This window comes from Ursus arctos, unplaced genomic scaffold (assembly GCF_023065955.2).
Source record: "Ursus arctos isolate Adak ecotype North America unplaced genomic scaffold, UrsArc2.0 scaffold_26, whole genome shotgun sequence".
NCBI classification, from domain to species: Eukaryota; Metazoa; Chordata; class Mammalia; order Carnivora; family Ursidae; genus Ursus; species Ursus arctos.
Genome location: NW_026622941.1, coordinates 40520819 through 40545133, shown reverse-complemented (window position 1 = coordinate 40545133; position 24315 = coordinate 40520819). Strand labels below are relative to the sequence as shown.

General features: G+C 40.9%; 1 protein-coding gene across 2 annotated transcripts in view; it reads left to right on the top strand.

The window, feature by feature from the left end:
- Positions 1–24315, top strand: part of LIMA1 (LIM domain and actin binding 1) — a 56507-nt gene that overhangs the window by 6180 nt on the left and 26012 nt on the right. For both annotated transcript variants that reach the window (XM_026501899.4, XM_026501898.4), the window contains exons 2-3: positions 7849–7894; positions 16251–16715. In XM_026501899.4, the coding sequence (XP_026357684.2) occupies positions 7849–7894; positions 16251–16715 (511 nt within the window). The remainder of the gene's footprint in view (positions 1–7848; positions 7895–16250; positions 16716–24315) is intronic.

The following is a 24315-nucleotide window of genomic DNA, read 5'->3' as shown; positions in this document are numbered from 1 at the left end:
CTGTTCTTCCTTCATTAAGAAAAAATTGACCCTCAGATCTCCCTGGCTAACTTCCTCTTTTTTTTCACCCCATTTTTGCTTCTCTGTAATCTTTTAGTGGTGAAATAGTTCCAGAGGAAAATACATTGCCTAAAACTTGGGAGTTTCCATTTTCCCTTTGCTGTGTTTGAGGGCATACGAACAAGACTCATAGCTCAGGAACTCTATTCTGGCCTTAGAAAAGTTTGAGGCACTGTTATTGCTCCCAAGATAATTTTAGTATCCTCCATCAGCTGCCTGCCTCACAGCTGAGCATTAATGAGCAGTTGCAAGATTAAATTCTGTGTGTGAAGAAGAGACTGGAGGACAAGACAATCCGGGAAGGGAAGAGGGATGAGATTTTAATTATAGAAATGTCACTGCAAATATTTTTTACCTCAAATTTGGATCTTTAAAATGCCTTTCCCCTCCCCTGCCCCCGCAAAATCAGCAACCTTCACATTTTGTAGTCAGAATAATGCTTAGTGGCTCCAAGTGCCTTTGAGGAAAGTCTGAGGCCTGAATCCTAGTCTAACACTGAATTCAGAAGTACGGCACCTCAGCGTCTCTTATCATCCTGGGAGTGCAAAATGTAAAAGCACCAAGGCGTTGACTTGGAAGAAAGCAGAGGTATGCAACCTTTCCTCCCTGTGTATCTACTATTTAGCAATACCTCATTGTAAATAAAGGGTGGGGAGATTGGAGTGGGAGTTTCAAAACATAATTCTAGATAGCCACCAGCGTATATACCTGTGTCTGCAGATGCCTCAGTGCTAAAAGGACAGGCTTGAAGATGAAAACTATTCTGGTCTTCTTACTTTAAATCTATGTTTCTGTTAAGACAGTAAAGGGAAGGGAACCTTTGAGCTTATTTACTCAACTAACCACAGTGTAAATACTTTGCTTAGAGAACAATTGACTAAGAATAAATCTGTCTGCTGATTGGCTCTGCCTCTCATATATTGTATTATTGCTGTAGTATACTGTAGATGATTACCCAGGGGGTGTGGAAACAAGGTTCAAGGCCAATTTTAAGTTCCTTTCCCTCTAATCCACTTTTCCCCTGCATTTCCATTTTTAGGGGCTGTCAGACAGATGTATTTTAGTACAAGTCGGGGAAAATATATGTACCAGGACATTCACCAAGTGCTATTTGTAGTGGTAGAAAACTGGAACCAATCCAAATGTGCATTAAAAGCAGTATGGGTGAATTAATTATATTTATAATGGAAGAGGATCGCCAGGGTTCCCATAGCCTTCTGTGCTTGTAGCCTTTGCCTCTCATGACTTCTCAGCACTTTGTCCTTCCCACATTTTTCCTTCTCTTGGCTTCTCTGGCAGTTTCCTGGTTTTCCTACCACCTCTCTGTCTGTGCCTTGTCATTCTCTCTCACACCTCTTTCTCGTCTGCTGACTTCTAAATGTTAGAGTCTCCAGGACTGCTTCTCACACTACACACTCTTCACAGATGATATCATTCATAGACTCCCATGGCTTTACCATCTGTGGACAGACAAGTCCTAAATTTATACTGCTAGCTCAGATCTCTCTTCTGAGCTCTAGACACATGTATCTAATCACTGCTACCACCAAACGGATGTTTTAGTTAACATGGCTAACACTGAACTCTTTATCTTCCCCATCCCCAAATTTGCTTCTCCTCCAGAATTCCCCATCCCAGTAAACAGTGATTCCATTGACTCCGCTGCCAGAAACCTGGGAATCGTTCTTGACTGCTTCTGCCTCCTCCCTTCGTGACCAATCCTGTTGATTCCACCTCTGAAATGCATCTCAAGTCTGCTCACTTTTCTTTCTCTCAAAGGCCACCGCCCTGGGCCAAGCCAGCATCACCTCCCACTAATGCTGCCTCCTTTCTCAGCCCCTCCAGTCCATTTTCCACACAGCCTCTGGAGCACTCTTTTATTTTTATTTTATTTTAGGCTAATTTTTTATTTTTAATTTTTTTATTAGTTTTGGAGGAGGAGCTTAATGATTCATCAGTTGCATATAACACCCAGTGTTCATTACATCAAGTCCCCTCCTTAATACCCATCACCCAAGTATCCCTTCCCTCTACCCCTCCCCTCCAGCAACCCTCAGTTTATTTCCTATGATTAAGAGTGTCTATGGTTTGCCTCCATCTCAATTTTCATCTTATTTTTCCTTCCCTTCTCCTATGTTCATCAGTTTTGTTTCTTTTTTTTTTTTTTTAAGATTTTATTTATTTATTTGACAGAGATAGAGACAGCCAGTGAGAGAGGGAACACAAGCAGGGGGAGTGGGAGAGGAAGAAACAGGCTCATAGTGGAGGAGCCCGATGTGGGGCTCGATACCTCAACGCCGGGATCACGCCCTGAGCCGAAGGCAGACGATTTAACCGCTGTGCCACCCAGGCGCCCCTCATCAGTTTTGTTTCTTAAATTCCACACATCAGTGAAATCATATGGTATTTGTCTTTCTCTGACTGACTTATTTTGGTTATTTAGTTCCATTCACATCATTGCAAATGGCAAGATTTCGTTCTTTTTAATGGCTGAGTAATATTCCATTGTATATGTATACCACATCTTCTTTCTCCATTCATCAGTTGATGGAAATCTGGGCTCTTTCCATATTTTGGCTATTGTGGACATTGCTGCTATAAACATTGGGGTGCATGTGCCCCTTCGAATCATGATGTTTGTATCCTTTGGATAAATCCCTAGTAGTGTAATTGCTGGGTTGTAGGGTAGCTCTATTTTTAACTTTTGAGGAACCTCCATACTGTTTTCCAGAGTGGCTGCACCACCTTGCACTCCCACCAGCAGTGTAAGAGGGTTCCCCTTTCTCTGCATCCTTGCCAACATTTGTTGTTTCCTGACGTGTTAACTTTAGCCATTCTGACTGGTGTGAGGTGGTATCTCATTGTGGTTTTGATTTGTATTTTCCTGATGCCAAGTGATGTGGAGCATTTTTTCATGTGCCTGTTGGCCATTTGTATGTCTTCCTTGGAGAAATGTCTGTTCATGTCTTCTGCCCATTTCTTGACTGGATTTTTTGTTTCTTGGGTATTAGTTTGATGAGTTCTTTATAGATCTTGGATACTAGCCCTTTATCTGATAAGACATTTGCAAATATCTTCTCCCGTTCCATGGGTTGCCTTTTAGTTGTGTTGACTGTTCCCTTTGCTGTGCAGAAGCTTTTTATCTTGATGAAGTCCCAGTGGTTCATTTTTGCTTTTGTTTCTCTTGCCTTTGGAGACGTGTCCAGCAAGAAGTTGCTGTGGCCGAGGTCACAGAGGTTGTTGCCCGCGTTCTCCTCAAGGATTTTGATGGATTCCTGTCTCACATTTAGATCTTTCATCCATTTTGAGTTTATTTTTGTGGAACACTCTTTTAAAAACACGAATTGGATCAGAGGCCATTCCTTATACCTAGGATTATGTTCAAAATGCTCACCATGGCCCATGAAACCCCTGCCTCCCCGCACCATCTCTTGCCCTCTCCCTTTCTCGCTGTGCTCCAGCAACACTGGAGTTCTTTGTGTACGTTATACACCTGAGACACTTTCTTGCCTTGGGGCCTTTGCGTGTGCTAGTTTTCTGTGCCTGGAATGCTTTCCCCCACCCCTCCGCCTTGTTTTGCCTGGCTAACTCCTCTGGTCAAACTTTAGATCTCAGTCTAAAGGTCATTTTTTCAACAAGACTTCCCTTCACACATGCAACACACACGCCCCACCCACTGCCTTCCCAATTTGGTTCCTTTGTTAGGTTATTTCATAATACTGTGTTCTTTTTCTTTGAAGGATTTTTGGTGTGCGTGTGCGTGTGTGTGTGTGTGTGTGTGTGTGTGTGTGTGTGTGTGTATTCATGTGCTTATGTGTTTAATGTCTAAACTGTAAGCTGTCTGAGAGCAGGAACTGTATCTCTTTGGGTTATTTCTTTTACTCCTTTTCTCTAGTGCTTAGAACATACTGCTTGAATGAAAATTCAGCTGTTCTAAAGTGGAAAAAGGAGATGCAGAATTGTATGTACAGGGGTGCATGGGTGGTTCTGTCAGTTGAGTGTCAGACTCTTGGTTTTGGGTCAGGTCATGAGCTCAGTGTCCTGGGATTGAACTCTATGTTGGGCTCCATGCTCAGTGAGGAGGCTGCTTAAGGTTCTCACCTCTCTTTCTGCCCCTCCACTCTGAAATAAATAAATCTTAAAAAAAAAATAAAAAGAATACAATATTATCCCGTATTTGTTATTTTTTAAAATTTTGTGTATTTTGGATGCTAATCCCTTATCAGATATGATGGGCGAATATTTTCTTTTATTTCATGGATTGCCATTTCACTCTGTTGATGGTTTCCTTTGATGCACAGGCTTTGTTAAAGTTCGGTTTGTCGTCTTTTTCTTTTGTTGCTGTGCTTTTATTCCAAAAAATCATTGTCAAAGTCAATGTCATGAAGCTCGGTCCCTATTTTTTTCTAAGAGTTGTATAGTTTTAGTTCTTACACTTAGGTCTTTAATCCATTTTGACTTAATTTTGTATATGGTGTTAGGTAAGGGTCCAACTTCATTTTTTTTGCTCCGGGATATCCAGTTTTCCAGCATCACTTGTTTAAAAGACCATCCTTTCCCTGTTAGATGGTCTTGGCTCCTTTGTTGAGAAGCCTTTGAACTATGTATGTGAGGGTTTATTTCTGGGCTCTATTCCATTCCATTGATTTGTATGTCTGTCTTTACGCCAATATCACACTGTTGTGTTGTGTTTTTTTAATTGTGGTAAAATATACATAACTTACAGTTTATCATTTTAACCATTTTTAAGTATACAATTCAGTACGTTAAGAACATTGACATTGTTGTGCAGTTGTCACCACTATCCCTTTTTCTTTTTATAGCTGCATAGTATTCCATACATGAATAGATTATAATTTCTTTACCAGTCTTCTGCTAATGGACATTCAGCTTGTTTTCAGTCTTTCGTTACTACATTTAATGCTATGACAGATAGTCTAACATAAAAGTCATTTTTGCCTGTATGAATATATCTGTAGGACAAATTCTGAAACAAAATTAATGAATCACAACATTTGTGCTTTTGTGATTTTTGTAAAATTGACAAAATGCCCTCCATAGAGGTTTAATTAATTTACTATCAGTACATTAGCCTTTTTTTTTTTTTAAAGATTTTATTTGTCAGAGAGAGAGAGAGAGCACAAGCAGGGGAAGCGGCAGTTAGAGGGAGAAGCGGGCTCCCTGCAGGGAGCCCAATGCGGGACCGATCCCGGGAACCTGGGATCATGACCTGAGCCAAAGCAGACGCTTAACTGACTGAGCCACCCAGGCATTCCTGTATATTAGCCTTAAAAAAAAAAATCTCGGGGCGCCTGGGTGGCACAGCGGTTAAGCGTCTGCCTTCGGCTCAGGGAGTGATCCCGGCATTCTGGGATCGAGCCCCACATCAGGCTCCTCCACTAGGAGCCTGCTTCTTCCTCTCCCACTCCCCCTGCTTGTGTTCCCTCTCTCACTGCCTGTCTCTCTCTCTGTCAAATAAATAAATTCTTTAAAAAAAAAAAAAATCTCTTCCTATGTCATAGGTAAAGAATTTTAGCGTTGTTTGAATTTTCATTTTGAAATTGAACATCCTTTTTGTTTAAGAGCCATTTGATATCCTTTTTGTGAACTGTACATTTGTATCTGGGCCCATTTTTCTATGAAGTTGTTTGTGGTTTTCTTATTGATTTGTAAGAGTTCTTCTTTTTTTTTTTAATTACAATGTGTTAGTCACCATACAGTACATCATTAGTTTTTGATATAGTGTTCCATGATTCATTGTTTGCATATAACACCCAGTGCTCCATGCAATACGTGCCCTCCTTAATACCCTTGCCCGGGCTAGCCCGTCCCCCCAGTCCCCTCCCCTCTAAAACCCTCAGTTTGTTTCCCGGAGTCCGTAGTCTGTCGTGGTTCATTTCCCCCTCTGTTTACCCCCCCTTCATTTTTCCCTTCCTTCTCCTAACGATCTCCCTGCTATTCCTTATGTTCCACAAATGAGTGAAACCATATAATAATTGTCTTTCTCTGCTTGACTTATTTCACTTAACATAATCTCCTCCAGTCCCATCCATGTTGATGCAAATGTTGGGTAATCATTCTTTGTAAGAGTTTTTTTTTAATTTAGGAATATTAGCCTTTGGTCTGTAATATAAGTTGCCAGGTATCTTCCCAGCTTGTCACTTGCCCATTATCTTCCATAACCTATTTATGGTCAAAGAAATGCCAGAGATTTTTTGGAAGTTGTTCACCCTACTTTATTAGAAAGCTTTGCTCAGTTGCAGAGTGATTCCCAGCCTGGTGAATGAGACGCTTATTAATATCTGATTGTTCAAATTTAAACAGTGACAGAACTGGAAGAGACCTTAGAAATCTTCTCACATAGTCATTTAATTCTGTAGATGAGGCCCAAGTAAATGGAGTGATGTAACCCAGGTTACATAGCAGGTAAGCAATGGTGGCACCGTTGTTGAGATGTCTTTGTCTATATTTGAAATATATATATACCAGAACCAGGGCATTTTTCTGTCCTTCATTTTGAATAAGGTTATTCTGTTTAACACACACACCAAGAAAGTTCTGAACTTATGAGGGTATTTTTTTAATTGAAAGTTGGTTTTGGTAGAGGCATGGGCCCTTCCCCATTCTAGTTTTTATCTTTTTCTCTCACCTCCTTTTCATTCCCCAAATGTCTTGTGAAATTGAGCAATTCTACCTTAAGACAGAACAAATGGCCCTCTTCTAGGGTAGGATTGGTGCTGAGTGGTAGGCATGTAGGCTTAAGGAGAGTCACGGGATGGGGCTTCTCTGGGTACAAGGCCTTTCCGTGCTTGTCTCAGAGGCCCTGAGGAAGCCAGGTGAAGGTTGTTCTGGGTGGTCTGGGGATTTGCTGCAGCCTAGACCTCCCAGCCCATCTTTGTCTTCAAATGGAGAAAACTAGATCCCCCCTGAAAAGCTCTGGGACTTCAGTTGTTTCTCAGGGATCTTCTGATCCAAGTAATAAAAATAATAAAAGTAATAATAAAATAATTAAATCATATATGCCTGTTTATCAAATCTAAGATGCCATCCACTGTAGCCTTGCCACTATTTTATGCGTCACTAAGAAAAAATACTGCCAATTAAAAGGACCGATGCTTGCTTAGCACATAAACTTTTCTCATGTATCGCCATTCTGCATACCTAAAACAATAAAGTAGTTTTTCTTTAAATACCAAATCATAGTGTAATTTCTTTAAAGACATTTTAAGTGGCATTTAAAACATGTGCAATACCATCAAATACATTGAGCTAAAGTGACAATACCAACAACTTAGATTAAATTCACACATGACCAGGCAGTATGACTACCTCTCCATCATTTGGCAAGAATTATAAGATTCCAGAGACAATAGTGCGGGGGAAATGTGCATCCTCTGATCAATGCAATGTTAATATCCTTTGACTAATTCTGAAGCATTTTTACACACGTGATCTCAATCTTCAAAGCAACCTGGAAAATAGATATATAGAGCCATTTTCTAGATAAGGAAACTGAGACTTGCCAGATAGCACAGTAAATGAGTGAGTAAAGTAGGACTCTAACCCCAGACTTTCAGCTCTACCTAGTTATTTCCCAGCATTTGACCTCTTCGCCTTGGATCAGTGCAGGAAGGGAGGGCCACTCTGATTTTTGCTTCTTCTGATAGAGTTGATTAAAGACACTTGCTGGCAGAAATATGTAGGCAGAAGTTGTTTTCTTAAAGATTTAAAAAGTAAAAATATAAATTTAATCTGAGGATATTCTCTTTCTCCCCTTCTTCTCTGAAGGTACCAGAAAGCAGCTGAAGAAGCAAACATGGAAAAGAGGAGAAGTGTAAGTATTGAGAAGCCCTGGGGCACGCGGGACTTCCCGAGGGGAGCCTGTGTGGCCCAGCCACCTGCAGCCTCCGCGGGGCTTGGGCTGCATGTCAGCTGAGCCGGGCATGGGTGCCAGCTGCTTTGATTTGTGCGCCATTTACTCAGGAGAATGTGGCTCGGGTGCAGGGAATCTTATTTTTCCACTCAAGTTCTCCTTTTGAACCCTTTTTTTCCTTCCCTGAGTTGAGTGAAAGATAGAAGGCCAAGTGCTTTGCCTGAGGTTAGTGAAATGGCTTACTCCTTCGGCTCAAGTTAGAATACAGGGTCCCCTAGGCTTCAGCCCTTGTTCCAAACCAAACAGCCAGGATTTCTATAGTTCTGCATTTAAATGGTAGCAGCTGTGCAGCTGTTGTCATCCTCAGGGTTCTTTGTTTAAAGCACACTTCTTGAACCACTCTAGTTAGCAAATTTCTCAGCTGCAGGATCCATCAAAGGCTAAAACCTTAGAACAAGCTCTCTGCTCATAACCATTCTGTACTCTCCCCGCTGGCTAGCCTCCAGCTGGGCTGGAGAGTGTATTTCTTTTGAAATCTTACTTGATTTAATCTTATGCGGGAAAAACCTCACATATTTGGTTAAGAATTCTTTAATTTGACTGGCATTGCAAAAATATCCTCCTGGCAGTTTATAGTACCCAACCTATTTAAATTAGTACATAACGTGCCCCTGTCAATTTGTTCTCTCTCAGGGGGTAATGCTGACCAGGTCTTTGGCTTAATTTTCCTGTAATTAAAAAATGGATCCCCTCTGGCAAAAGCTACCATCATTTCACTCAACCGTTGGTTTCTTTTCTTTCCTCCTCCTCTCTCTCCTGCCTGTTATTTTTTCCCTGCCTCCTTTCCTCCTTCCTTCTTTCCTTTCGCTCATCCATTTAGCATTCACAGATCGCCTACAACGTGCCAAGCACTGTTTTAGGCACGAATACAGATGACAGTTTGGCCATCATGGAGTTTATGTGATAGTGGGAGAGATGAACAATAAAGAAATTGTGTTGGGTGGTGATTAGTGCTAAGAAACAATGCAAAGTGGGTAAGAGGAATAGAATGTAGGGTGGTCCAGGAAAGCCTCTGATGAGGGGACATTGGAGCAGAGATCTGAGGATATGAACCAAGGAGAAGAATGATTCAGGTGAAAGGAAGAGCATATGCAAATGTTCTGAGGCAGGAAGATTCTTAACGTGTTTGAGAAGTAGGAAAAGCAAAGTCATAGAGAGCCACTCTGAGGACCTGGGCTTTAATTCTGATCACATGGGGGCCTTTGGAGGGTTTCTGTGCAAAGGAGTATTGTGATCTGACTTAAATTTTAAAAAGGAGGAAGAGACTGTAGGAACAATGGCAGAAGCATGGAGGCAAATTATAAGACAATTTCAGTGATTTAGGCAAGAGATGATAATGGATTGTACTGGAGTAGTAGCTAATATAGGTGACGAGAAGTGGTCAGGATTTATACGGAAAGTAGAGAAAGAGAGGACTTGTGAGTGGCAACAGTGGTTTGCACTCAAACACCTGGAAAAATACCATTAATTGAGATGGAAAGACTGTAGTAAAAGCAGGTTTAGAGAAGGGAAAATGATAGCAGCTTAGTTTGGGGCATGTTAAATATGAAATGCCTTAAAGACATCCAAGTAGAGATGTTATATAAGAACTTGTATATGTATATATATATATGTTGGGGCACCTGGGTGGCGCAGTCTTTAACCGTCTGCCTTCGGCTCAGGGCGTGATCCCAGCGTTCTGGGATCAAGTCCCACATCAGGCTCCTCTGCTAGGAGCCTGCTTCTTCCTCTCCCGCTTCCCCTGCTTCTGTTCCCTCTCTTTCTGGCTGTCTCTGTTAAATAAATAAATAAATAAATAAATAAATAAATAAATAAAATCTTTTAAAAAAAAAGAACTTGTATATATAAATCTGGAACTGGAAGAGATGCAGGCTGGAGGTAAGATGTGTGTGCATCAAGGATCAGTGGTATTTAAAGACATGAGATGTATGAGAACACTTGTTGGATGTAGATAGAAGAGAAGAGGTCTGAGGACTGAGCTCAGGAGCACCTTGATGTTTCAAAGTTAGAGAGTTAAGGAGGAACCAGCAAAGGAAATTGGGCAGGAGCAACTGGTGAAATAGCAGTAGAAACGAGAATGGGTGCCAGAAGCCAAGTGAAGAAAATGCTTCTAAAAGGAGAGTTGTTAGCAGAGTCAAACACACAGAGAAGCTGGGAACTGACCATTGGATTTGGCAACATGAAGGTCATTGGTAATCGTGTGCTGTTCGGGAGTGGTGGGATAAAGGCCTAACGGAGTAGGTTCAAGACAGTGTAGATAGATTTCTAGAGTCGCAGACAAACATGTATGGAGCATCTCTTAGGTGCCAGGTGCTGAAGACACAAAGAGGAATAAGATGTGGTCCTTGCCTTCAAGGGACTATGTCGAGTTTGGAAAACAGCGTTTATAATCCCAGTGCAATTAGTACCATGTTAGAGAAATCCTCATGGTGCTGGGGGAGGATTTAGGAGAAACTCATAACCTGGCTATGCCATGTCAAGTAAGGCTTCCCAGAAGTGGTGCCTGACTAAACCCAAAGGACAGATAGGAATTAACTAAGCAAAGGGCAAAGAAGTGGCAGAGGAAGTCACACTTGCACAGCATGGAGACATGAGAACAGGCACATTTGATGTTTGAAAAGATAATTGTCACATTCACCAAAATGGAGGATTCAGGAAAAGAAACAGATTAAAGGGTGAGGGGTAAAGAGAGGAGAAAGGAGACTTCAGCCTTAGACAAGGATGAGTTTAAGATGCCTCTAGGATTCCCAGGTGGAATACCAGCTAAGAAGAGATATCTGCCTGGAGTTATAGGGTATGAGTCATCAATAGGCAACTGGTGGGTCGAACCAAAAGGTAAATGACATCATCTACAGGGAATAGGTAAGTGAGCAAAGAGGACCTAAGATGGAACCTTGAGGGACCTCAGCATGTGAGGGGGGGAGGGGGAACAGAGGAAGAGAAACCCGTAAAAAAGACTGAGGAGTGGCCAGAGAAATGGGAAGAAATCTAGGGGGGAAAGGGGGGTATCTCACAGTAACCATGAAAGGAAGGAATTTTTTAAAGGGGGGAGTGGTCAGTAGTGTCCAATGCTATAGAGAGATCAATAAAATAAAGCGGAAGTGTCCATTGCATTTGCCAGTTGAGGTAAAAGGACGTGAGCAGGTAATTAAAGAAGAAACAATAAACATATGAAAAAATGCTTAGTCTCACTAATAATAAAAAAATGTAAATTAAAGTAACCATGAAATATAAATTATAATCTAAACAGTTGGCGGATCTTTCCTTAGATAATACTCAGTATGTGAGGAAATATGAACTCTCACACACTGGTAGTGATAGTGTAGTAACCATACTATGCTGTTCCACATCTTGCCTTTAAACGCATAACATGCTTTTTGGTATCTTCCCACATAAATATATATATTTATAATATCTAAAAAATACATATAGTATATAAAAAAAGGGGCCAAAAGTTGAGAGCGTATGCACCAAACTGTTGGCAGTGGGTATCTTAATGGGAAGGGGTAAGGAAGTCTAATAGGGAAAATTAGAGTATATATTCAAGACATGTGTACATTCCTGTATTGATTGTGACTCCCCCCCCATGAGTTTTATTATTATTATTTTATTTATTTATTTATTTATTTATTTATTTATTTATTTAGATAGAGAGTGACTGAAGAAGCTGAAGGGCAGAGGGAGAGGGAGAGAGAATCTCAAGCAGGCCCCATGCTCAGCACCAGGCCTGACTCTGGGCTCAATCCCACAACCTTGAGATCGTGACCTGAGCTGAAACCAAGAGTTGGACACTAAATGGACTGAGCCACCCAGGCACCCCTTTTATTACTTTTGTAATTGAGAAAATAGAAAGTTAAAAATAAGATAATAAAATGAAAATGTTAAAAAGGTAGTGGGTGATCTTGACTAGAGCTCCTTCAGAAATGTTGGGATGATAAAGTTAGCATGACTGGAGAGCGAGCAAGTGGAAACAGCAAATGCAGACAGTGCTTACAAGACCCTTAACTATAAAGTGCAAGAGACAGCAATAGCTAGAGGAACATACAAAGTTGAGGGAGCGTTACTTTTTTTTTTTTTTTTTTTTAGGAAACTTTTCATTTTGAAATTATTTTGGATTTACAGTAGAGTTCTTAAGATAGTACAGAGAGCTCCCATGTATCTCCACCTACCTCCCCCTAATGTTAACATCTGGCATAACTCTCAAACATTTATCAAAACTAAGAAATTAACTGGTGCAATGCTATTAACTAAACTGTAGAATTTATTCAGATCTACCAGTTTTTCCACTAATGACAGAGGGTTGCTTTTAAGATCCACCAGAAGCCTGAATTGTCTCCTGAAGAACAGGGAGAAATATCCATATAAATTTATAGATGTGACTGACCAGAGGAAATACTTACGTTTCTGTCATGGAAAGCAAGTTAGAGAAACATTCAGAAGCAAGTGGGTACATTTATTCCTTCAGCAAATAGTGGGTCAGGTTACATGATAGCCTAGTTTTCCAGAAATTTACTTTTCCCTTTTCCTTCCTCTTCTACTTACATCTAGGAAAGAGAAACACAGGCCATTAATACTGCCACCAGTTACATTTTCAGGTTCCTTTCAAGCATGGAATATACCACATCTTGAAATCCGTACAGTTTGGGCACTCCTCTCCATAATGACTGGCTACCACTTTTCTGGGAAGCTCTCAGCCTAGGAATTTCTTCCCTTCCTTGGGGGCTGTGTATCTCAGCAGTCCCATGTTTGCAGCTGCACTGCTAACTCCTACCCAACATCCTCAGCTTTTAAGATGAAGATAGCCCTGCCAAGATTTCAGCACTAATGCTCGTTTGACCCAGCCTCTTCATTTTAATGGTGGAATAACAGAGACCCAAAGAGAGGAAAGGATTTATCCATGGTCATACATCTCAGATGGACAGTGCTGGGACACATCCCAATTCCAAGTCAAATGCTCCTGCAGAAAAGACATTGTGTTGCATTTCCAGGTTGTATCTAATCTGGATTCAGGAAGCCAGTTACGGTCCAGAGGCAAATCTGCCAAGATCCCCAGCCTTGCTGGGTAGAATGAACAGCGTGCTGGATGTCACACTTGAGAGAGGCGGCTGTGGTCGTGTAGCAACCACTGGGGCCCTTGAAAACGTGCAGCCGCCATGACTTCCCACGGCCTCTTCTAGGAAAATACTTGGGAAAAAGTTAAAACCAACTAGAATTTCACCTTACTATGTGCCCCACACCCCCATTCTGGAACAGTGGAGACTATAGAGAGAATAGAAGGAACAATAAGAGACTGTAACCCAAGTTCAGAATTTGGGAGATGACTGGGTGCGGTGGTTGATCATCATAAGATGTGGCTGGAGGAGTAGGGAGGACCACCCACTTACTATTAATTGTCACCACTTACTGGGGGCTTTATTTATGTCAGATACTACACTACATGCTTTGATGTAGGCACGTCTCTTCTCCACAGTAGCCCAGTATGGTTTCAGAAATTAAACTTGCCCAAGGTCACTTGTCTGGGTGGGGCTGGAATAGACTAGTAACATATGTTCATTGTAGAAAATAGAAGCGGTTTGTAATCCCTTCTTCAGTGATAACCCAGGCCATCTAAATACAATACTCTTGCCATTGTGCAGCCCAGACTGTTGTAGCTATTGCTGTTCTGTACCTTCTTGCTGCTTTTTCTTCCCCCAAATCACTGCTTCTTCCCCATTTTTGCTCTCCTTGGGTCCTAAAGACCTGCACGCTTGGCATTGCCTGGGTACACTGCCAGGAGTGATTTCAGGGTGTGGGACCTTTCATGCTGTCCGACCAGACAGCCCTTTTTGTCCCCACTTAAACACTTTTGAATGTGTACCCTTAAGAATTCCTTTTAATAAAGGGCACCTGGGTGGCTCAGTCAGTTAAGCATCTGCCTTCGGCTCAGGTCATGATCCCAGGGTCCTGGGATTGAGGCCCACATCGGGCTCCCTGCTCAGTGAGGAGCCTGCTTCTCCCTCTTCCCTCTCCCCCCTGCTCATGCTCTCTTTCTCTCAAATAAATAAATAAAAATCTTAAAAAAAAAAAAAAAAGAACTCTTTTTAATAAAAGAGCACACTTATTCCTTGTTACAATGTCCCCTAAGGGATGTCCTCTACCCAGGCCCTTTTGGGGACACTGCTGGTACTCCATTCAACAGATCCCTCTCTTCCTGGTCATCATAAGTAAAGGAGAAATGGTCATTTTCGAGCTGCTTATAGTAACATCGAAACGTTTTAATATTCTGTAGATTTTTGTGATAGGAAGATGATATATAGTTCTATTTCTTATTAATTTGTGTTACATAATGAATACGCATTTATTGTAAAAAGAAAGAAAAAAGATAAAAATGCCCATAATCCATGAGCCAAAGGTAACCTTGTTAATATCCTGATGTCTTTTCTTCCAGACTACTTTTCTGTTTTTATTTATAAATGCACATTTGTATTATGAAATAGGATTATGTGTCTTAAAAAATTTTTTTAAGATTTTGTTTATTTGTGAGAGAGAGAAAGAGAGAGTACAAGCAGGGGGAGCAGCAGGCAGAGGGAGAAGCAGGCTCCATCCCAGGACCCTGAGATCATGACCTAAGCTGAAGACAGACGCTTAACCAACTGAGCCACTCAGGCATCCCTGTGGTCTTAAAATTTGCTTTTTTCCACTCAAAAGTGTCTTATGAGCATCTTTCCACGTCAATAAATATACTTGGATCACATGATCAGTGAGAAAAGTAGTGTCCAGTTACCAAGGCAAAATGACACTTAGAGTGTCAGGGCTCTTGTTTAGGCAGGACAAGGGCAGGGCAGGTGCAGTTGGAGACCCAGCTGGCTCATCCATTGTGTGGCAGGAGCTGGCATCCAGCAAAGCATGCTGCCGGCGATAAGACAGCACCAGCGTCCAGAGCAGTTTGATTCTTTTCCAGCAAGAAAACTTTTCGCGCTTCTTGTATCTCTGATCCATTCATTCTTCCACCAATGAATCATCTTGTCAATAAAGGTTTAAACCCTCAAATCAAGCAGTTGTCCTCCGTAAGTTTTTTTTCAGACCTTGGTGCTGTTTGATGAAGCAGCTCATGCAGTGTATTCAGAAGAGTAATAGGGTGAGAGACTTAATTCCCAATATAGCTGCTAATCCTGTTTAATTCCCGGAAGTCTTTCAGTCCTAGGTGGTTTGTCCTTTCTTCCTTAGTTGAAGACGGGTGAGTCACAGACCACAGGAACGGAGGGCACGGAGGTATTGGAGTTCGTGGCTTGTTGGGAGGTGGCACTGCTCGGTTTATTTATGGGAACGCTTTCAGAGTATGGGACATTGAATTTTACTTCATCGAGCATGTTTCCTCTGTTAGTGTGGAACAGTGGTGGCTGTTCCCAGGATGTTTGCAGTCCTATATGTATAAATTAATTCCGTTTTGACCCAGGTAAACGTGACTTTTCTTAGATGTGTAAATGTGTGTCCTTCAGTCAAGAAAGTGGGTTGGGTAGTGTTTTCATATGAAGCCTGGATAGTTTTCTACCAGAGGGTCTGTGAAATAGTAAATTTTCTGATAACTGAGAATTTACACGCGGACAAACATGTAGAGAAGAGCAGAGGAAAAAAAGAGGGTTAGGTTCTTATGTGAAAATAAAATTTGTTCATATGCATGTAGATTATGTCAGATATGGTGAAATATCATCTATGCAAATACGTGTGGTGAGTTGTCTACATTTCTACAAATAGTTTCAATCCTTGATGATACTATCCACAATTACGGTATTGCCTGGTTTCAGCTATACTGTGTCTTTGTCATATTTAAAAGAAAAAAAAAAAAAAACCCAGCAGGATTCCCCATGTAATTCTGTGGTATGTAACGATGAACTTGTATTAATGCATATCTGCGGTGTTTAAAAGTACCGAGTATTTTGTTTCCTCTTTCTTGTTTTCCTTATTAATCTTTGGATAAAAATCCCTTGTCTCCAATGTAACTGTCATTAGATCTGGGCTCTCCTTTCTTCTCATTTTGTCCTTATAAGGCTATCCTGTTTTATCACTTCCTGCTTCAGCTCCTGACTTTTTCTGTCTTCCCCTCTCCGTCTCCCGGGGTGGATGCTTTCTCCATGTGGCAGGGCTGTAACTGTTCACAGCTGTGTGAAACGCCAGTGGCCCAGGAGCAGCTTAGGGTTTTAACTTTCATTTTACAAAGAACATGTTTGAATGTTTCAACAGGCAAGTTATAACTGGCACTTACTTCTTGTTCCTCTAGAACACTGAAAACCTCCCCCAGCACTGCAGGAGGGGAGTCCTGACTGTGTTAAAGAAGAAGTGGGAGAACCCAGCCCTGGGAACAGAGTCTCACACAGACTCCCTGCGGAACGGCAGCGCTGAGGTCGGACACGGAGGCAACCAGCCTGCCGGTGAAGTGGCTAGAAGCTCTGCCTCTGAGGCCGAAGCCGACCAGGAAGAACGAGCCCACCCCAGACCTAGATTCGGATCACCTCCTGAAGCCCTTACTCAGTGTCCGTATCCCCGCACTGAGGGCAGTGAGCGTCCTAAAGACCACTTGAAAGAAAGGAAGAAAATGGAAAATTGTCTAGGAGAATCCAGGCATGAAGTAGGAAAACCTGAAATCAGTGAGAACACAGAAGCCGCAAACAAGATAGAGAAATACAATGTTCCGCTGAACAGGCTTAAGATGATGTTTGAGAAGGGTGAACCAACTCAAACCAAGGTAAGGACTGGGCCGGTGGCAGACTTGAGAAAGCCGATTCAAGTGATTCAACAAAGCTGTTTTTCTGATCTAGACAGTTTGAGTGGTGGCCAGTATGTCTTTTGATTCAGAATTAAATGAATTAACTAAAAGTCTTGAATTATCTACATAGATGCTAAGATTTCCGGATCTTTGACCCAGTTTCACGTGAAAGCAAGCACACGCTGGGATTCAGGTTCATATCTAGAAATGAAGAGAGTTTGGTGCCGATTAGATTTTGTGTTTTTGTACGCTTGCCCTTTTAATTTGTCTTCCTGTGCCTTTTGTCATTTGTAGCTTTGGGGGGTGGAATTACTGCCGACTCTCTCTCCGCTTGGACACAGCTGCAGGCTGAGCGTTAAGGCCGGAGTTTAACATTAAGACTGAGGCTTAGTTGTCTCTTCGCTAGCTGACTCCTCTTCTCAACTGCCTCATCTGTGCCTTCCAACAAATGTTTTCTATCAGCTAAAATCCTCTCCCAGGAAAAATCAATGAGGAGAGCCAGACTAGCTGTAGCCTTCAGGAGTTTTGACTTGCAAATGCACAGGGTTGCATTTTCCTACCACTGCTAATGAAATTTGATCCTTCGTGTGGATTGCAGACCGGGTACCCAGAGGGAATTACTTAACTAGAAAATGAGTTACATATGCTGGTGACTTATAACACAATCCAGGGGCGGCAGAACTGGTAAATTTTTCCAGTTTTCTCATACTTTCCTGCATATCTGGCTTTGTACATGGGGATGGTTTGTTACAACAGTCATCATAATGAAATAAACAGATCTGACAGGAAGCAAAGCCATCATTTTCTCTAGATTCCATCTAGATGGGAAAGCTGAAAATTTTTAAGCTAAATATTTGGCCCAAATCCCTACATGTGTGAAGTAATGGTATAAGACCTTCTTTCTGAGACAAAAACCTCGATAACTCGTCTTAGAATCTTCAGTTATGTTTGATGTGACTTAGTTCATCTCTTCCCGTAACTTGCAGTGGCTATACCTTTCCTGCCTCGAAAAGTTCTTGGGTGCTTAAAGGATCATCTATTTCGAGGATGTAGTAAGAATTTTTAAAAGGTTTGCAAACCTAGAACCCTTTCCTGTGCATGAGTTTTAGCTCTATTTTAACACTGAAACCAGTTGGCAAAAGATGTAACCACAAAGCAGTTTTATGACTTTCCTTAAACTCTCATCCCTCTCAATTTTTAGTCCTCTAGGCCTGCCAGCTCCCTCTTTCTCCTTTATGGTCTTAATAAAAAAAATTTTTTTTAGGCTTTTTTTTTTTTTTAATGGGAAGAAGAATTTTAAGTGGAAGGGAAAAAATGTCAGAAATCCTAAATAGAGAGGAAGGGGTTTTGTTGTGACTCAAAGCACCATTGTAAGCCTCCTCCTCAGAGACCCTGTTAGGGGCAGGACGGCTGATGTCATGCCAGCACACACAATGTCGATTCAGTGCAAAAGCGTGGTGCATGTCGAAACTGGCCTAAGGTAGGAAATGACTGGGATTGCAGCAAACAAAAATGCTGATTATGTGTAAGGATCTGGTGAGAGAATTTTTTCTCATAAATGTCTGGCGAGAGATGGGTCAGAACAAGCCTATCACTTTGTGGCTGGTCAGAGTAGAGAAAGACTCCTCCTATAAAGAAAGATCCTTCTAGATCTCTAATAGCATAGGGCAGACCGCCTGGTTGTTAATGGTATAGGAAGATGGGGGTGGAGGGGAAGTGTCTAAGATTGACCTGGGCTTTTTTAGGTGCCCTTTAAAACTTCCTGATTAAATAGTCATTTATCGCTTAATGGACTGCTTAGTAAAACAGAGCTGCCCTTGGTTTTATAGCTGTTTCTAAATAAGCATCCTTATCCATGTTAGGAACATGGATAGTTTACTTTTAAAAAGTTTTGTCTAATATTTTTTAAAAATGTTAAAAAATAGTTTTGTCTACTTTAGCTTAAGGAATAACTAATTAGTTTGAAACTACGTTATGGTTAATGTTAACATAATTTCAGCTTTAATGTGGATAAGGCTTTAATCGGGAAGTTACATAATTGGATCTTTGGAAGGAAGCTCTGAGAAATATGGTGGGGACTCTAGAAATCTTGTTGGGAGCAAGAGTGTACAAGAAAGAATGTGTACTTCGGATCTAACAAATGAGTACCTCCATGAGACAAGTAAATATAGTAAGTACAAATTGTGTGAATCTTTGGTTCCATAATTAAATTTTAGAGAACTGGACTGAATCTCAACTAACTAGCGGGGCAGGGTCAGGGAGCACATAGATAATGGAAATAATGCTCTAATATTGTGTCCTCCTAAATCTTTTTCTCAGTTATTTACAGGAGACAACGTTAATTGGCTTCAGTTCCACTTTTCTTAGTCTCTCTTGCTCCCTTTTGCCTGAGATGGTTCTGTTGTTGTCCACTTTTCTTCCTGATCTCTGCCCTCCTGTTTTTTTCTCTCTCCTTGTGAAATCTCATCTCTTTCCATGACTCCAGGAGGTGAACCCCCAAACTAGATTCTAATCCTCAGTTCTTCACCCAAGCTTCAGCCTCATATTTCTGGTTGCCTGCCAAATCAGACATCTCTCTTTGAATATCCCTTAGGCACTCACATTCAAGAAGGCTGAAAAAGAAATCATTGTCTTTCTAACCAAAACCTGCTTTACCCTGGGGTCTCTTCATGCATTACCATGCACCAAATCTTGTTGTGAAACTCTTTAGAATCAGTTCTTCCTTCTCCCTGCCTCCTCTTCCCAGTCAGTCACTTACTAAGCCATGTAAATAAGCCTACCCTCAGGGCGCCTGGGTGGCTCAGTCAGTTGGGCATCTGCCTTCAGCTTCGGTCTCGGTCCCAGGGTCCTGGGATCGAGCCCCACATCGGGCTCCCCACTCAGTAGGGAGTCTCCTTCTCCGTCTCCCTCTGTGCCCACTTTTGTGCTCTCTCTGTCTCTCAAATAAATAAATAAATAAATAAATAAATAAATAAAATCTTTAAATAAATACATAAGCCTACTCTCTACACATCTCTCAAGTATGGGCCATTCTGTCTGGTCCCATAGTATTGCTATTACCTCCCCCATCAGCCTCTTTTCTTTCTTCCCATCCATCTCTACAATGTTGCTCTTTATTTTTCTAAATAGATTTGTAAATTAGTTTACTCCCTCAGTCAGGAACTTTTGATGACCCAGGGTTCCACCCAGGCAGTCATAAGTGTCTGACTTTTGATTTCTGTTCAGGTTTGATTTCAGGGTCATGAGATCATGCCCCATGCAGGGCTCCCTGCTCAGTGCAGAGTCTGCTTAAGATTCTCTCTCCCTCTGCCCCTCCCACTCATTCTCTCTCTTTTTCTCTCTCTCTCTCTAAATTAAGTAAATCTTAAAAAAAATTTTGATGCCTCAGAATTAATCCATATTCAATATTTGGGTCTTCCACAGCCTGAGCTCAACCTACCTTTCAGTCTCAGAGCCAATCTTATACTTAAAGCCTGGATCACTCCTCACTTTCTAAATCATTCATGCCTGTCACCCCATTACTGATTTCTGAAATCTTATTCCTCAAGGTCTATCAAAACTGAGATTTTACCGCAGGTTCTCTCGACTAAATTAACCCTTCTTGCTCTCCTATACCTATTGAATTTTCTTTTTACTTTTGTTTGCCATTTATATCATGCTTCCCTTAATAATCACGTATAAATTTGTATACTCCTGGGGCACCTGGGTGTCTCAGTCAGTTAAGCGTCCAACTCTTGATTCTGGCTCAGGTCATGATCTCAGGGTCGTGGGATTGAGCCCCCTATTGGGCTCTGTGTTGGGGGGGGGCGGGGTCTGCTAGTCCCTCTCACTCTGCTCTTCCTTCCCCCCATCTCTACAAAATAAATAAAATCTTTTAAAAAAATTTTGTATATTCCCAAAGTCTGTAATTTCTTTCAAAGTAATGTTGTTTTTCTTCCCCAGTCGTTAGTACAATGACTTAGCTCTTAGTGCTTACTTAATAAAAGGAAGAAACAAAGCTTAGAGTTAAAATAGGTTATAAATAATAAGAGCTGATTAAATGCTCTTCCTCACTTATTCTCTACCTTTAGTGAATTATTCAGGTCATTATTCAGGTCAGATGGTTTAGTTGAACATGATGGCTCTAATTCCTATGAGCAAATGAGCAGTGGCTGGATTAATATAACCTACCATCATTACTAGGAAAAAGAAACATGCCCACCACCCCCAGTGGCATATACTGGGGTGGTCTAGCAATCCTAACTTCATGTGTATGTTGATCTGGATTTTAGGTAGCTGCGGTAACTATCCTGGACATCCTTTTATGAAAAGATAGCTGATTAACTAGTCATAACCAACATTCAGTTATCATCGCATTGACATTTGAATCCATAATCTTTAGAAACCAGAATGTGGTTATTCAAAAAATTAAGTACCTCCTCTTTTATGCCCTGGAATGACCAGGAGCATGTAAGGAGCATGTGACAGGCTCATTCAATCTCACTTCTTTCTGTTTGGTTCCTAACATACTTGGTTCACACAAATCCTTGGATAGGAGAATAAAGACCAAATATTTGGATGATATATTTCTGCCTTCATAACCCATTTAAATTATTGTCTTCTGCTTGGGTCAAGATTGAACCACTTAAGTGTAATGCAAGAAAATAGGACTAGACTGTGGATATCTGTTGATACTTTGAGACAGATGTGAACTACTGCTTCTTCCATGAAGTGTTTCCATTTTGTAGGAGAGGAGTTTGATAAAGGAAGAAAGGAGAGAAGAGGAGAGAGTACTTCCTCACCAAAAATCACTGTTTCCTAAAACACATAAGCTCACTCATTTGCTCATTCTTTGGAGACTAACCATGGATGGAAAGTCGCAATGAGAAAATAATAAGTTTGTCCATAAGTGAAAAGAATTAAACTATTTAGATTTTTTTTTCTTTCTCCTTCCCCCCCATTATTCATGGTATATTTTAATGCTTTTAGTTAGTCATATTTTAATTGTGTTAATTTGTCTATATTACAAAGGCAAAACAGTACATTCAGCTAAAAAAGAAGTATCTAAAATAAAAATGGAAGTTTCCATTGTCCCAGCCCCTTTTTCACTTGTTTGCTACTTTTCTCCCCTTAGACTCCTAAGCCCTTAAACTTTCCGTAGAATTTCTGTTCCTCTTATCACCAGGATCACTATATGAGTGGCTAGCACCAAAACACCAACAAATCCACACTTGTTAATATGAGAGTAAAACCATCCTCCTTCAAACAGTCCAAAATTTTTGTGGTTTTTCTTTGTGTAATTTCGTGGAAGTGACATTTGGTATTTTGTTTAGCTTTCTCTAACTCGTACAGAACAGTGTATATGTGTTGGTGTCCTGGAGTAAGCCGTTGAGAAAATAAGGAAACCAACCCGAAGCCTGATCTGTGTTCATTAGATAGTTATCCGTGGCCGACCAATCTGTAATCTACATCAAGGAAACAATTTATATTTGCCTTCCTGAAGAATGGATAGGTGTCCAAAGGGAATCTGTACATTGTTATAAAATTATCCATGACATTTTATTTTCTCCTTTCTTGGTTCTCTTATCCACTTAGTGTTCTCTTATCCACTTAGTGTTCTCTTAATAACATTTTTCTTCTCTTAATAACATTTTTCTTCTGCTTCCTTAATGTCTTAAGTAAGTCATTTGAAATTATATTCTAAGAAGAATAAAATTCTGAAGAGGTTCATAATTGGTATTAATTGCATATTTTTAAGCCATAATTTTAAGGTGGACTTAGGGAGTTATTGAATAACTGTCAATATCACTGTAGGACCTAATACAGTCTTTTTTTTTTTTTTTTTTTTTTTTTTTTTTTTTTTGAGAGAGAGAGAGAAAGAGTGAGCACAAGCAGGGTCGAGGAGCGGAGAGGGGCAGACAGAGAAGCAGACTCCCCACTGAGCAGGGAGCCTGATGTGGGGCTTGATCCCAGGACTCCGAGATCACGACCTGACCCGAAGGCAGACGTTTAACCAACTGAGCCACCCAGGCACCCCAATATAGTCATCTTCATGTAGAGGAGTATATCTTTAGTTTGCTTTTCAGCAAATCATAAATCTTTTTTTTTTTTTTTAAGATTTTATTTATTTATTTGACAGAGAGAGACAGGCAGTGAGAGAGGGAACACAAGCAGGGGGAGTGAGAGAGGAAGAAGCAGGCTCCCAGCCGAGGAGCCTGATGCGGGGCTCATCCCAGAACGCCGGGATCACGCCCTGAGCCCAAGGCAGACGCTTAACGACTGAGCCACCCAGGCACCCCAGCAAATCATAAATCTTAAATTGACCCAACATTAAAGCTCCAATAGATAACATGCTAGAACTTTAAATATGGACACAGTAACTGGTTTTGTTAAATAAACACAAGAATTACCTTTGTTTTTTCTATCAATGCCATCTTTCTCATATATCCTACCAAAAGTAATTGTTTTTGCTTATTTATTATATTCACCCATGATTTATAGCTTCTTCTATAATTTCAAAATGTAAGTATACTGCTCTCAGTGTTATTTTGACTGACCTCTCTAGCACATCATTTCCGGTAAAGATGTCGTACCAGTATAAAATTAAGTTTTATTTACCCTGAATTAATAACTGAGTAATTCTTTCGTCTTTGGTGGTAAGGTAGTAATGGATCCAGGTGTAGAGATGCCGGTCAAGGAATTCTGATATTTCTCCCTGTTTGTTGCCCTAAATGGCTGTTCTTGATGTACCAACTGAGACCAGTTATCTCTTTCCTGTTTACTTTCAGGCCAACTAACTACTTACTGGTTTTTAGCTGGTTTCATTACAATAAAACATGTTGAAAAGTTAAAAATCAAAACATGTTGAAAAGAAATGTCAGAGGGGCTCCTGGTGGCTCAGTTAAGTGTCTGCCTTTAGCTCAGGACATGATATCTGGGTCCTGGGATTGAGCCCCACATCAGGCTTCTGCTTCTCTCTCTCTCCCCCCCTCCCTCCCTCTCCCTTTGTCGCTCCCCACCACTTGTTCTCTCTCTCTGAAATAAATAAAATCTTTAAAAAAGAAAAGAAAAGGAATGTCAGAGGACTGGATCGTTCTGTAAGCAAGGTTGGCTCCATTAGAGTTTGGAGTGGCCAGAAAGACTTCACTTACCCCTCAAATATGACTCCCTGTATCTTTCTGGAATCAGACTCACTCCTGGATTAGACAACATAGGTGTGTGTATCCAGATGAATATGTTAGTCATTTCCTCTAGTCTTCTAATTCATTAATGAGTTATAATAAGTGAAAAATCCCTATCAATATCTTTGACGTAAATCCTAGAAACTGTGGAGGACTGTAAGGTTATTTAATCCAGCTCACTGCTCTCAGGGTATTAAAATCCCTAATTTACAGATGGAAACAACTGAGGTCAGAGAAGTTAACTGACATGCCCAGTGTGATTGGCTAATTAATATCAGAACAAGGACTGAAATTGTTTAGTGCCCTGTCTCGACCATGTAACAGTGTCTTCATTAATATTTTAGTAACTGTTTATTAGGTAAAAACAACTGGCCATGGTCTGCCTTATCTGAAACCTAAGGAAACCGGGAAAACTTTTA